The 16,487-nt window shown below is 37.2% G+C and overlaps 1 protein-coding gene across 1 annotated transcript in view; it reads left to right on the forward strand.

Annotated features, from left to right (window-relative positions):
• PDIA5 (protein disulfide isomerase family A member 5) overlaps positions 1-16,487 on the forward strand; it is a 213,777-nt gene that overhangs the window by 53,868 nt on the left and 143,422 nt on the right. Inside the window, exon 3 of the mRNA XM_034422861.3 lies at positions 2,790-2,877. Within this exon, the coding sequence (XP_034278752.2) occupies positions 2,790-2,877 (88 nt within the window). The remainder of the gene's footprint in view (positions 1-2,789; positions 2,878-16,487) is intronic.

A 16,487-nucleotide genomic window follows, 5' to 3' on the forward strand; every position in this document is an offset into this window, starting at 1 on the left:
GTATCTGTGAACTATATCATGTGTTTCTTTGCTAGCCTGTAGTTATTATTCAACAGCATACGACTTTAGGAAACATTGTAGGAGAAGATAATTTAAACCATGTAATTACACTTAACTTTTTGGAGGGCTAATTTTCTTCCATAGAAATATTTAACATTTGAAGTTTTTGACGGCTTAGTTTCTGTTTCTCATCACCATGCTATGGGACTCAGATTTCTACAGGACTGCTAAGTCTGGGGAGCTGTCCAACAGGTCAGGCATAAGGTTAGAATAGCATGAGAGCTGTCCAGCTCAAGAGTTGTAAACTGAGGAGCTGAGAAGAGCCAGGTATAGCATTAAGTAAGTAGCTTCATAGTTAGTGTTGTTGCTATTCTGTTTTCTGTTATACAGGTCCCTCATCTACAATAGGTATTGGGTGACACATTTTCCTCAAGAGGACAGTTCAGAGGAGAGAGATTCTATCTTGCCCCCACAAATTATGGAGATTTCTAATCTTAGCTTTGGCTCAATCTACTCTTTTTGAACTAGGGGCAGTACAAAGCAACTCAGCCTTATTTTCCAAAGATCACTTGTCAAGGCTGAAACTTGTATGTAACCAAACAAATAAAAGAAGAAATCAATGAGCCCAGAGTTATGTTTGCATATTCACAAATATGTGAAAAATCACATATTTTAAGTATTTCCACAGTTTGTAGTCATAACTGGATTACTGTAACAAGGATTATAGAAATGGTTGATGATGATGTCTGGGTGGCTTACAAATTCCAAATACGTTGTTTAAACAATTACATACAGCCCAGACTAAAAACAGCCATAACAATAAAAACACAACATGAAGTCCCACAAACTCATTAACCCCAGGCCTGGGAAAAGAGCTAGGTCTTGAGGGTTTTCTGGAACTCCAGGAAAGGGAGTTTTTGACAATGTTTAATTGAGGAGACCTGGAGCACACAAATTTGGCCTGAATGTACTAGATAGGCAGAAACAATTGGAGTTAGGTAGTCCTCCAGATAACCAGGTTCTATGCTGTGAAGGTCTTAAACATAATGGCCATCACCTTGAATTGTACTCAGAAGCAAACCATTGCAGTTTACATAGCAGCAGCTATACATGGGCATAATGAGAAAGGCGTATTACTGGCTGCACTGCTGCATTTTGAATCAGTTGTAGGTTCCAGAGGGTCTTCAAGGGCAACTTAATGTATAGTCTGTTGCAATAGTTTTATCATGAAGTGACCAGGGCATGAGTGTCTGTCTGAAGAGCTTTCTAATTGAGAAAGAGGTACAACTGCAATACAACATGGACCTATGCAAAACCTGTAGAGCCACAATTGCCACCCATTCTTTGAGCAATAACTGTGAATCCAGGAGGAGCCCCAAGTTGTGTATCAGTTATGAATGAGGAAGTGCAATCCCAGATAAACATGAAAGTTTTGTCCAAAACTTAGCAAGATCTTTCAGTCACATGGGATGGGTAATCCTGTCACCTTGTCAGGGCAGGTACCATGAGTGAGCTGGAAGGCAGCCAAAGAGTAATCTGTCCATGGCAATAGAGGGATGTTTATGTCCTCCAATACCAAACTATACTCCAACTGCCCTGAGACAAAAACCAGAACAAATGTGCAATCTCCAGCATGTGTTGGGCCCTCAATTATTTGAGACAAGTCTATGTTGCCAGGGAGGCAATGGATTTTTGAGATATTCCCAGACTCAATACCACGAGAGGGCAGGGTAAAGTCCCGAAGGACCATCAACTCCGCAACAGTTCAAGTAGGGATGAGGCTACACAGCAAGGAGGGCAATACCCCAAAAGCAATCCCAATTATTCCTAAAGGCCCAATTTCAGCAAGAGGGTCTCACTTTTGCTTATCTGTGGAGCGGGACCTCAGGAACTCACAGGTGACAATAGCTATCTTTCCCCTAAGACAGGGGTGGGCAACTGTGGCCCTTTTACAACCTGTGGACTTCAACTCCCAGAATTCCTGAGACAGCTTGGTTGTAAAAGGGCCACAGTTGCCCACCCCTGCCCTAAAATTTCAGCTGATGTAAAACATGAAACCAGGAGGGCATATTTTTGAGAGGGGAAGTCTCCTTATCTGGGAGAGTAAAGCTATCATTGATTAACATTTGTTATGGCTATTGCCACCAGTATCAGAGACAATAGTTTCAGTAGTAGTTATGATGGAGCATATCTAACTGGTGATGTTTTCATAAATATCACATTGAGCTATTGTAGGACAGAATGCTGGGTGGCATGGACATTTTGGTATGATATAGTGCAGCTATTTTTACATCTTTACAGACAAAACAACAAAATGAATAAGTAGTGAGAAAAAGAATGGACAATAAATAAACCTTTATGGTTCTTCAGTATAAAAAAGATATATTCAACTTGGATATGTCAAAATATACAGGAAAGATAGGAAGAACCATGCAATTAATTCTGTGCACTGAAAAATGCTTGTGGTTTGTAGTTTACCCACAGAAACTTTCTGTCAAGTGGCAAGGTACTTTTGAGATGATTTCAGGAATAATTTGTGAAATGAAACAGTCTTCTATTCAAAAAGGCAGGAAAAATGTCTCGCTGAGCATGTTCAAATGCTGTTTCAGATCCCAGCTGCAGCAAAAGGTTATGGGTGAAGTTCATACTATATTTGAAAATATTTATTAGTTTCTGGTGCTCTCTAAAAATTCCAGTTAAAAGACAAAATGTTTTATGGAAGAATTCTGCCAAGTTGTGTTTAGATGCTTATGATTTTTAAAGTAAATATATTCCTTTTTTTCTCCCAGCGGTAGCTGCTGACAGTTCGCTCAGGTTATTATCTGATGTAGCCCAAGCTGTGAAAGGCCGCGGTACTATAACATGGATAGATTGCGGGTACGTAATATAATGCCTTTCATTTTCCCATCTACTGAAAACAGTTATGTCTAAACTAAAGTTTTGATATTGTTATGTGAATTCCCCAGACTTACCCACTAATCTTTGACAATTGTATTCAGCATCATCTGCAGAGATGTCAAAAAAATCTGTATTGTGGTTGCCAAAAATGATGAAGGTGACATCACAGTACAAAAGAGTCTTGTATTAGAATGCCATATATACCATCTTGCCGTTATAACCTCTAACCCTACCCAACCCGCTCCCTTGCCACAGATTACATTTACATGTGGATTGTTAACATGGGAGAATTTAAGAGCCACTTTGGAACAGATCAAGTGGCTAATCAGATATCTATGAGAAGAAAGTCAGTGTAGCTTTAAGTTGCAATAAAGATTATTATCATCCATGTTCTATGTCTGAGACACTTTAACTAATCTGAACATGAAGTGTGGGATTGGGATTTACTACTTGAATGCTTGTCTGGGGAACTTCACTACTTTTTGTTATTAAATACCTACATGTAAGTGCTGACTGTGAAGTTTTGAGATTTTGGAGTTGGGCCATCATCAATAGGTGAAAACGTATTTCTACTTAAAATCTTGTAAGACTGTGGTGATGAAAGACCAGTGCTTGGCAACTTCAGTGAAATGCTTAGATCAGTTCAATTAAGGTTCAATCCAGTTAAAGGAGAGGTCAGTACTTTATATCACATGACAAGATGTCCAGAGAAAGTTGAATTGTCCCTGAAGAATCAGCTATATAGTTTGGATGTTCTTAAAGCAGGAATGCAATTTTGGGAGATCAAAGCTCACATTTAGCCTTGGAATGGTATGCTGGGGGTTAGAGTGAAAATGTAATTTTCATTCAAATTCAATTTGATTTAATTTACCATTCTTTGTCACTCATTGTAACTTGGGAGTGACTGTTGGTTGCATGAAAATCATAAGAGGATCCAGGAGATTAAAGAAGAGCCCTACTTCCTGCCATCCTAGCAGTTCAAAAGCATGCAAATGCAGGTAGATAAATAGGTACCACTTTGGTGGGAAAGTAACAGCGCTCTGTGACATCATGCTGGCCACATGACCTCAGAAATGTCTTTGGACAGTGCTGGCTGAATGGCTTTGAAACAGATGAGTGCTGCCCCCTAGAGTTGGCAAACACCAGCAGAGTAATATCCTTGAGAACTCCTTTTTTTTTTTTACCTGGGGATTAAGATTATGTCTGTCTATGTGTCTTTCAATCCCTTAAATTCCCCTTTGGAAACTCTTCATGAATCAATTGTTTCCCTAATTTCTGAATCTAGTAGTGTAGCAATCAAGATTTTTGGGGAGGGAGGGGGTTTCCAATCTCTGAAAAGCTCTCTCTCCCTGGAATGTTCTCCCATGTTTCTAATTATTCAGTGCCACCTAATAACTATTCTGGTCTCCCAGACAATGTTGTGCATTTTAAATACTTATTTAATTACTTATTTAATTTAATAGTTGTTTTAGTTCTGCTAAAACCTTTTAACTTTTATGCCTGGTGATGCTTTTAATCTTGATATTTGTATTCTTTTGAGTTGATACGTTAGGTTTTTTAAATGTTTTATTAGTTAAAATTGTGCTATGCACTATAGAAAATAATTTATTTTAAGAGACATTAAATAAATTAAATAAAAATTAACCTTTGTCCAAATGACATTAAATGGGAACTATTTGGCAGGTTCTCTGTGATCCGTGCTCATTGCAGCATTTGATGTTTTGTGCCGCTAATCAAATGTCATTGCATGCCCTTCAGCAAAATCACTGTCTTATATTTCTACTTGTAACTTGACAATAAAACCTTCAGAGGAGATGTAGCTGGATGTCAGAAACTACTACTATTCGCCCCGAAGAAATTAAATGGATTGAGTTTGTTTCTGCTATTGCTACTTTGCAGGATACTTCCTAATAAATGAAAACAACATCTAAATTAAATGAGGGTCTCTCTCTCCCCACCCCTCTCTCCTCCTCCCTCCCTCCCTCCCTCCCTCTCTGTTTGCACTAGAATTGATGATTTCCTATTGGAAACAATTTCCCAGAATACTGTTGGATAGAAAGCTCCGTGCTCAGATTTGTTCATTATGTTTGTGTGTGTGCATGCATAATTTCCCACAAGTTGGATTTCTTCATTTTGTCCAACTTTATTAAGCCTGTTGCAGGCTAGAGAAATTTCTGGATTGCCCCTCCCCCCTCCCCACACACACACCATTCTTACAAAATTGCTTCAGAGAGATTTCTTCCATTGCAAGCTCACCCTGTAACTCCACGGTAGATTACACAGAAGTTTGGGGGAAGGGTGTTTTTGTGAAAGCTTGACTTGTTTGACAAATATTGACAAGAAGCAGTTTGTTTGGCAGCTGTGTTCTCTGCAGCTCATAATTTTTTTTTTTTTTTTTTTGGTCTTTTCATATTATGGTATTGAAAAAGATTTCTGAAAGGAAGAAAAAGCCTCTTCTGGAATGTGGGTGTTGGCAAGGCTGTCAGGCGTGCTGTGCTGGGGCTTCTGCTTCCTGCTCTTCCTGCAGTGTTAACAGCTTTGCCTTTTAAGGAATTGGCCATATTTTGTTTCTTACAGTTAATATTCTGTCTTGAGAGGAAAGCAATATTGTGCCTGCTACTTATCAGATTTCATTATTCCGTTCCCTCACACTTGATCCTAGCATTCTTCATTAATCTATTGTTATATTCCTACCGCTTAGTTATTGTTACTAAACAACAGTAAGCAGTCATTAATTTTGCTTACATGGTGCATTTTTCGGGTTTGTTTTTACAAATTTCTCATTCTGCCCTTTCCCAGAGTAGGACAATTCCTCTGCCGTTCCTTTCTTAAATTATTTAAGTGTAGTCAGTGCAGGGCTGATCAACTAGGTGACAACACTTAACGGACAGATTAATCTAAAAAAAAAAAGTGAAGTTAGGCCTAGCTGGGAGAAAACTAAGAAAGCAGTTTATAAGCTCTATTGGGAAGTTAAAAAGAAAATCTCAAATGATGGCAGTGATAAATATTTTCAATATTTCCAAAAGCTTACAGTGGGGTGGCCTTGAAGTGTCTAAGAACCTACTTCAATTCTGCAGACTCTTTAATGCATGACCTGCTACCTGAATTTTATCCACTTTTCCTTCATTGCTTCCTTCAGAATGTTTTCAGTTCTAGCAACAAAAGAACTGGGACAAAAAGATTTGATGAACTGTATTCCAGTTATACAATATGCCACTTTGGTGGAAAGGAAACAGTGTTCCATGCACCTCAACCAGTGGTGGGTTCCTCCCGGTTCGGTCCGGTTTGGTCCGGTTCGGCCGAGCCAGTAGCGGTGACGATATGACATCACCGAACCGGTTCTCCCCCCCGCCCTCCCACCCCCCCCACGTACGTTATTCTTACCTTTTATTTGGTCCCACCCCCAATCTATTGCTGCCTCCTGAGTCCCAGTTGATGACTAGAGGGAAAAAAACTATTTAAACTCTTGCCGTGGGGCTTCAAAGGGCCGTCCTACAGCTGATCAGTGTTAAAAGCAAACAAATGAGTCGGGTCGTAAGTGCGAGGACTGGTCGTAAGTGTGAGGACCTTCCAGAAATGACTCTGACCAGCTAGCCATGCCCACCTAGTCACATGACCTCCAAGCCACACCCACAAAATAAGCCACGCCCACAGAACCGGTAGTAAAAAAATTTAGAACCCACCCCTGACCTCGACATATAGCCATGCTGGCCACATGACCACGGAAATGTCTTCGGATAACGTTGGCTCTCTCAGCTAGGAAACAGAGATGAGTACCCCCTGTTTGAGTCGGACACGACTGGAAAGGGGAAACCTTTACCTTCATCTTTACTCCAGTTATATATTTGCTGCAATAGACACACCAGTGCTGAAATGCAGCTGGTTCTATCCGGCTCTGGTGAACCGGAAGAGCCAGCGGCAGCAGGCTCCACCCACCCACCCAGACGTCATCACGTCCCATTTTTGACCCTCTGTGCATGTATGGAACAGGCGCATGCACTCACATTTGCAAACCGGTAGCGAAGGTAAGTGGATTTCACCCCTGACACACACGTTCAAGAAGCAATAGTTACAGTATAAGCAAAAGTTTGTCCTTCTTTTGATTTTCAACAAAAATATTTTATGGCAAATACTACGTTATTTCTGTTAAAGCCTTTCTCCTGAACAAACAGTTGGAAAGTTAAAGTCTTGTCATGTTATGCTTGACTTGGAGCACAGACAATGAGAAAGCTCTGTAAACGTGACTGCTGAACCAATAATCAATGTCTTCTGTCACAAAGAGAATGAGGTTATCTCCTCTTGGAAATTACACAATAAGCGCTTTCCGAAATGTCTTTTGCTTGACTTTGTGTGAATAGATTTGTCCAGATTGCATGAGATTTGGGAGATAAGAAACTGAGATTGTGGCTAATTTTATTTATTTACTTTTTGCACCTATGACATCATAGGATAACCCTGAAAAAGATACCAATTTTTTCTGGAGTAGGGAATGGCTCTATTTGTAAAACAATTCAGATGGTCCTCACTTAATGGCCACTCTTCAAAGTTATAATGGCACTTGAATTGTATTTATAACTGGACCTCATATTTACGATGATTGCAGCAACCTCACAGTCATATGATTACAATCCAGGCAACCGGCCCACAGTTACAATGTCACAAGTTCCCATGGTCATGTGATCGCCATTTGTGACCTTCACATTGTGACTCCAGTGAGCAAAGTTAGTGAGGAAGTCATCAGGTCACAAATGGCAACCACATGACATCAACCTTAACAATAGCATTTAATTTATATACAGGTAGTCCTCAACTTAACATTGAGCCCAAAATTTATGTCGTTAAGTGAGAAATTTGTTAAGTGAGTTTTGCCCCATTTTACTTTTCTTTCCAATTTGTTTGTGAATTATTGCAGTTATTAAATTAATAACCTGGTTGTTAAGTGAATCTGGTTTCCCCATTGATTTTGCTTGTCAGATAATCGCAAAAGGGGATCTCATGGCCCTGAGCCCCCACCCATCATAAATATGAACCAGTTGCCAAGCATCCAAATCTTGATCACGTGACTATGGGGATGCTGCAATGGTCATAAGTGTGAAAAATGGTAATAAGTCACTTTTTTCAGTGACGTTGTAACTTTGGTCACTAAACGAACTGTTGTAAATTGAGGACTATCCTCAGTGGAAAGTGCTGTAATTGCACATTGTACTTTATGTGCATGTTACTTAGTGGTGAAATTTCCAGTCCCAATTACTGTTGTTAAAAGAGGACTACCTGTATTAAAAAAATTCTTTAAAAGTTATCTATATTTGATTAATTATGTGCCATCAAGTTGGTGCTACTCTTAGTGGTCACATAGATTTTCTCCATGATGATCCATTCCTATCTTACTCCTTCACTTCTTCCAATGTTGCATTCCTCACCACTATTACTGAGTCCATCCATTTTGCTTTTAGTTTTCCTCTTCTTCTCTTTCTTTCCAGCATCATACTGTTCTCTCGAGTGCTGGGTCTTTGCATAATCTGCCCAACATAGGATAATTTGAGCCTAATCATTTGTGATTCAAGTGAAAAGTCTGGGTTTTGTTCAATGATTAAGTGGTTTGTTTTCTTGGCAGATCACGGTATTCTCAGGAGTTTTCTCCACCAGATTTCAAATGTACCAATAAAGGAAAATATTTGTAGCTCAAGGTTGAAATGAGGGGTCCTTAATGCTCTCTGAGCTTGGTTGTTTTCATTACCAAAACTAGGTAACATCATCAATGCTAGGTTACCACTAATGATGTTATCTAGTTTGGGTTACGATTAGGGTAATGAAATGTCTGCAAGAAAACAACAACAGGCTTGGATAGCACTAAGAATTCCTAATTTCAAGTGTGTCAATACTTCTTATGTCCTGCTTCTCCAATTTTCACTTCTATAAAGTCACAGGAAATACCATTGCCATTTTTGGATTACATATCTCAAAAATACTATAATGCTGGAAGAATTAAAGAGAAGAGCAATCAAAATTATGGGCTAGAATAACTCTCCTATATGTGGGATTGTTTTATTTTAAGAAAAAGTCAGTAAGTGTGTAGAAGCTTCTGAAACTATGCATAATGTGGAGAAAGTGGGCATGAAATTTTTTTTTCAAACTGGTAAACTCAACGATGGGTAGGCATGCACCAGGTCTCTTCCCTTAAACATGCCGTCTTGCAAGTCCTTACATGCATACCTCTTCCTTACCTATGAAACACTCTCCCCCTGAGATCCAATCAGCCCCCCATCCTTCTGTCCTTTCAGACATTACTCAGGACCTGGCTGTTCCCTCAACACTGGGATAGAGTGAGATGAGGATGTTGAATCAGAAAAGTATGGTTGTGACACCAGGTTTTTCTGTTTTTAATTTAACATTGGTGGTTTTATACTGTTTTTTTGGTTGTAAGCTATTCAGAATTGATTTTAGGATGGACAGCTATACAGATATTTTAAATAAAATAAGCCACACTCAACCAGCTAATACAGTTGCGCAACAGACAAAAGGAACTGTTCTACAAAGTCCATTAGGGTTAGGCAGCTTATAAATTCAAATAAATAAATTACCGTAATAGATATAGATATAGATATAGATATAGATATAGATATAGATATAGATAGGATCTAACCTGAATCATGGCATATGCTCCTAAAAGATGAAATTGTGGTCAGGTTAAAGGGGCATAGACCACTTCATAGAAGATAAAGTTATCACTGCCTTCTGATTGCTAACCCTAATCTATACCAATGGAGATATTTTCTGACTCATTATCATCACTCAACCTGACTGCCAATGGGAAAAGTAATGCTAAACATTCTGGGTAAAATAAATAAGTTTGCGATATTTCATTTTAATTGGGGGTGGGGTGGGGTTGGAGGCATTTCTTTGGAGTGCAGTGGATGGCTCAGCACTCAGCTGCTCAATTGCAAACTACTCTTGGTAACAGTATGCCTTTGATTGCCAGCTGTCAAAAGAAAAGGCTTCTGAACTTTAAAAAAATTACAATGCTTGTGTTTTCTTTTTGAAATTTTAATAAACTGAAAGTTGATTAGCGACTTTGAGAAATGGGAAGTTGGGCCAAATGCCTCCTTTATAGTTTTTTGAAAGAGAACTATGGTGCCAATAGGCTAGAGCAGGGGTCTCGAAACATGGCAACTTTATGACCTGTAAACTTCAACTCCCAGAATTCTCCAGCCAGCATGGCCAGCTGAGGAGTTTAAATCCACAAATCTTAAAGTTGCCAAGTTTGGAGATCCTTCGGCTAAAGTTATGGCCCATTTGGGAAACTATCTTTCTATCCCTAAGGAAAGTGAAGACATTTACAATAAATAAATAAAACAAAAAATAAAAAAAATCCAAACTAATCATTCATGAGCTTGTTTGTACTGCCTAGAGAAATGTTTTGAATGTTATGGATGGCAGACTGTCCAGGTTACAAAACCCCCATGCGTGCAAGATTTTTAATGTCAAGTGCCCAAGGGCACTTAGTGTTGGTTGAGCAATATGCTCTCATGCATGAAAGTGAAGTCAGTGCAGAGCAGCAAAGTGGGGCTTTTTTCCAACAGTGGTGCCCTTCCTGCCTTCCACTAGGGAGAGATTAAAAGGGGCTGTTGCTTCCTCTAGGTTTTGCCATCTTTTTGATTTCAAGCAGGCTTTTATGCTCGATAATGAACTTGATCTCTCTTTTTCTGATTCTGTTTTGTTTCATAGCAAGTGGTTGTTGGCGCTTCTAGAAAAAGCAATAAAATATAAGCCTCATAAAGTGTAACCAGTGTTACTGGACGGTGATCTGCCTTTTCATCCCTTCCTAAATTTGAGATTTGGGGATTTTAGTTGATGATACTGAAATAGCATGGCATTATTAAGTTCATTTGAGGTAAAAGTACCTTCCCTCACCCACAGAGAAATGTCAAAGAAACACATGTTTAAAAGTGGCCAGTTCCTTCTTTTCCCTTCTCCACAATGCCAGAGGGAGAATTTTGCATAATTAAGACAAAGTTGGTTTCATTTAAAAAAGAAAGACCCACAACTGATGTGACAGATATGATTTCATTTTATTGCGGTTTCCTCATATTTTAATTAGAGAACTCTTGTCCAGGGATCTGATTGTAGAATGATTAGCAGAACAGATGTTGGCATTTTAATAACTTCTGATGAGATTCAAGATATCTACTGTTTGTAGTTTGTCAATTTTGAGAAAGATGGGTATATTTTGCTCAAAATTGACAAGATCTTATGCATCAAATTAATATTATGAGCCAAAGGCTAAATATTAGGGCTGGCAATATAATTACTGTAATAATTGCAATTCCATAAATTTTTATGCACTTTACGCTCTCTACGTATATGTATGTAATAAAGGACCAAAATGACCCAGATGTTGTGTTGTAATTATTGAAAGCTTTTCTTTTATACAAGCCCAGTTAGCAAACAGTTAGTAAAAATCCATAAAACCAAGCAAGAAAATCTGTTAAATCCATTCAGATCAATCTGTTCCTGTCTTCATTTGGACTTCTTTCCAATTTATGAAAAGTTTTTTATTTCTTATGTTTTGGCATTATTGTAATGCTTTTGTTTTTTGGAAACTTGTTTTAGTGAGACCTCCATAATGAAGGTTGTAAAGAAAAAATATTCTACAAGCACCTGAAAGGTTTCTAAACCATGCTATTACAATGCATGTTTGCTTTCCAGCCATTGAAGATGGTAAAGACCATTTTATCTAAATGAATCATTTTTTTTTCTGATTAATCTGAAGCTTGAGTTGTTTGTTCATTGTACAAGTAGTCCTCGAGTTAAAATTATAATTGAGCCTGGAGTTCTGTTGCAAATCATGGCAGCCATTAAGCAGGTCACCACATGACCACACCCAATTTTATGATCTGTTTTTGCAATGAACGTTAAATGAACACCATGATCTTTAAGTGAACCTGTTTTCACCAGAAGTAAATGCCAAAAACAGGCAAAAAACACCAAAAATTGAAGTGACATAATTGTGGGACGCTGCTAACAGTCATCAATTAGAGTCAGTTGCCATGTGCCCAAAATACAATCATTCAAGTACAGAGATGGGTGTGGCTTTTGGAACTTTGAAAATGGATCATGATGTAGGAGATGACCGGGCTGAGCCTGAGGGAGGGGTCAAGTGAATCATCAGTCTCAAGTCCCTTTGTGCCCACAAAAGATCTAAGTCCAACCTATTGACTGTTATTTACTGCCAATTTGCCTAGAGTGTTAATAGTTCAGATTCCTGTTTAGAGGTAGCACAGAATAAACTTGTAGCCATTTGGACAACTCTGGTTCCTGACTTCTTCCGCTTGACATATACGGTAAGTAGCTTTGGGGAGGTCCATCGTAACTTTGAATGGTTGCTAATCTAGTACTACTTTTTAAGTTGAATTAATAAAATATTGTCTTAATTTTTTATAAAAATTCCTTATAGGAGAAGAGCCATATTAGTCTATGGTGGTAAACTATCAGAAAGAATGGTAGTAGCTTTTCTGACTAACAAAGTTTATTAAAAGGCAAGTGTCTTTTAAAAGAACTACCAAGCTACTCTCTATAGAAACACATCTGGCTTCTGAAGTCTGTTTTTCTTTGCATTTTCTACAGAACATTTACCTGTCCTCCTGGAAGTTTCTAGGGATAAGTTTGCTGACAGAAATAGTACATTCTTTTTAGCTCCACCAGCACAATTAGATAGCAAAAAACATTAAATTGCTTAACCAAACCAGGTAAAACACACAGCACAATAAAATGTAACTGATTTGATTTCCCCAACCAGGACAGAGATGGTAAAGCATTTGAACCTAGTGACAGAGAAGGCCGTACGATGATATCTCCATTATTATTATTTTTTATGGCAGTTTAACTCCAACCCTTGGATTTCCTGCATGTCTTACATATAAATACTAATGAGGCCCAGACATTCTGAGCTTCAAAGCCCTAAAAATTTCAGCCAGATGCTGCTCTCTGTGAATTATAATTAACCCACTTTCAGATTCATACACAATTGAATGGTAAGTTGTAACTTGTGCTAGTTATGGATAGGACTGATTTTAAAAAGTGAAAAAGTATTTGCTCCTCTTTGTACTACTTATTTGAAACTCTGGAAGACATGGTTTAGGACCAATGAAGAAATCAATTTTTTTTTAATTAAGGTTCTGTTTGCAGAAAAAAAAAGTTCTTCCCAAAAGCATTGCTTAGTTAAGAAAATGTTCACTTAGTAATGGTTTTTTAAAAAGATAATTCATTGAGGAAGAATACTTAAAACTCAATCTGATAATATAGAATGGAACAAAATCTTACAATCTTTTAATAATAGATGCATTGAGAGATATTTGTGAACTACAGACTCAGAAGTTAGTTGTAAAGATCCCTTCTATAATTGATAGACTAAGTGATGTTACGGAAGAGAAACAGGTTTTGCTGGACAAGACTGAAGTTGATTCAAATATGCACTTAAAAATGACAGACTAGGAGAATGATATGGAAAAAGATAAAATATTGAATTTTCAGATTAAATTGACTGATGTTTTGATAACTAAAAAGGACATAAAAATAATAGACCAGAAGAGTGTCTTGGATAACATTTCTATATTAGATATTATCAGAAATTTTGTGAGAGGAGATAAAGAGAAAATGAAAAGAAACCAACTGTTGGGACACTATTTGAAGGGATTAAAGACCATTTGTTTGGAGTAAGGGCAAAGAATATAAGGTTGGTTTATTTGACCAAGGTTAAAATAGCTAAATTGCTATTTCTGGAAATTTTTAAAGAATTTTTCTGACAAGAATTGAATAATGATGTATTAAGGTTTTGTTTATATCTAAGAATTATAACGGAAAAAGTTTATTTGCTGTATTTTAATTTATTTGATTAAGGTTAAAACAGTTATATAACCTTTATTTGACTTTTATTGACTAGATTTAAATGATGAGGTTTGAAGGACTTATGTAATGATAGATATGATATATAAATGTAAAAGGAAGGCATTCATGGTTTTATTAAATCACATTTATAATAGATAGGTTGTTATTTCTGGTAACCCCTAATGGACTTTTGCTAATTAGGATGGATGATGAGGTTTTAAAGATACGTTTATAGAGAATGAGGTAAAATACTGCAGGAAGAGATTATTGGTTGTATTTTAAGAGATAGTGATAAACTGTTAAAGTTGTTTGCTGGAATGAAGGAGTAAGTTACTTCTTTCTTTTTAAATTTTTTCTTTTCTTTTTGCACTTTTTCTTTATTATATTCTGTTTTTTATCTATACAATGTAATTTTTATTAAAATTATTATTAAAATATATTTGAATTCCATTACCTCTGTTGTTATACACATGGGGCTTTTTCTATTATGTTTAGGCTTCCAGCAAACTTGCTAATAGTTAGAGATTATGGGAGTTGCAATCTAAAATATTCAGAAACCATAGATTCTGTAAATGTACAGTTACGAGTTGCAATATTTAACTAGTTACTGAGATATTATACAGAAGAAAATAAGAAGAGGGGAAAATATCTTTTTGCTTTGTTTCATAAATTGTACTAGGTATACAGAATGTCTTACAATATTTTGTGTGTTAATATTTAGAGCTTTATTAAAGATTCAGTTTTTCTCCCTGCAATTTGTTTTTATATGGATGTAAAGTTGTACCTCTTTATTTTTTAAATATCCAGATTGTCGATCCCTTTACCTTAAACACTGAAAGTGATGATATAATTTCTCCATCATAAGTATGTTTTCTTAAATCTTAATATGCTAAAATCTGCAGTAGGAAAGTTGAGATTTCCTTACATTACTGTAGGAGGAGAAGAGGCAGAGCCTGGAAGTGGAGTTAAGAGAGTATTCAGTCTGGAGTCATTCCATTCCCACAAGCAATCCAAGGCCAGTCCTCTTTGAATTCCGTTCTCTCTTATCTAGCACCAATTTACTACAGATTGTTAGCTGACTAGATTCTTGTGTGTAGTCTTGAACAATAAATCTTCTGAACTAGAATTTCATGTATGATTGATTCCTTACACCTGACAATTAGTCTAAAATTAACTAAAATACCCTGTTTTCTCTAAAATAAGACCTCCCCAGATAATAAGCCCAATCGGGCTTTTGAGTGCCTGCGCTAAAATAAGCCCCCCTGAAAATAAGCCCTCCCCGCCATAGGACACATAAGTCAGATGGGTTAGACTAGAAGACCTCCAAGGTCCCTTCCAATTTTGTATTCTGTATTCCGGGCATACCCTATTATATTTTTAAGTTAAAGATTCCAGTAGACTTATATTCAGTTCGTAATCAATACTATTCCAATATCTTTTTCACCAGTATGATTACCAGCCAATAAGAGTACCTAGTCAGATATCATCCATTTTATATTTTTCATTTTTGTTGTTCTTTTCTTTCTAAAGGATTTTATACCTGTCTCTGTTAAATTCTGCTTTGTGACTTTCAGTCTATTTAATTTATCAAGATCACCCCACCAAAACTGGCAGGGAAATCTACTGCATATAAATAGGCAGCAAATCTTACAGTCACTCACACTAATGATGTTACCTAGTTGGATAATAAAATATCTGCAAGCAAACAACCATGCTCAGAGAACACCAAATACGCCATAGTTCAAGCCTTAATTACATATGTTATCTTATATTGGAACTGTCAAAATCATTTTGAATTTTATTTCTTGTAGGGTGTTGGCTAATCTTTTATGTCATCTGCAAATTTGGTAAACATCCCACCACCTCTTCATTCAAAGCATCAATGAAAATATTACAATAGAAATCCCAAGGCTGATCCTACTCCCGTTTGACACCTTTGTCCAATTTGTTGGGGAGCCATTGATGAGCACTTTAAGAATAGTTTTCCAGCCACTTATGGATCTAATTATCATGCTGTTCAGCCCACAGTTAGCTAGGTTGTTAAGCAGTGTGTGATGAGGTACAAAGACTTCGCTGAAATCAAGTTAGATCATGGCTATTGCATTTCACAATCTATTAAAAAATGAGACATAATTAGTCTGGCAAGGTCTGTTCTTGACAAATTCATTCTGATATCTAGTAATTACCTCATTTTTTCCCAAGATGCTTAGAGAATGATCTTTATGATCTGCTCTAGAAAATTCCAAAGTATTACTGTCAGATTAAAAGGTCTGTTGTTAAATGAAACTTCTGTTTCTCTTTTTCTGTTTTTCAATCATGTGGTATTTCATCATCTCTTCAAGGTCTGTCAGACGTATAAGGGTTCAGACAGTAAAGCCCTGTTAATAGCATCCCTCATTAACTTTGGCTTATTCTGACCTTTTGCTTTCCTGACATTAGCTCTGTAATACTGGATTAGCTGTCTACTCTTCCATTGTAGCTTCCTGTTCTGTTTTTCAGCCTTGAAAATTGGAGAACCTTAACTCTCAAAAAAGAACCGACTATTTGAAATGGATTCAGTCCTGGAGTACAGTAAACATTCTTTACTTGCCATGCATAGCCTTTTGAGTTTCTGCAATGTACTCTCAATTGCTTACTATGCTCACTGAAGTACACTTGCTTGACATGTCACTTCATAATTTATTACCTTTTTAGTTATGCCAGAG

Source organism: Pantherophis guttatus, chromosome 1, assembly GCF_059756535.1.
Source record: "Pantherophis guttatus breed Tessera chromosome 1, ASM5975653v1, whole genome shotgun sequence".
NCBI lineage: Eukaryota > Metazoa > Chordata > Lepidosauria > Squamata > Colubridae > Pantherophis > Pantherophis guttatus.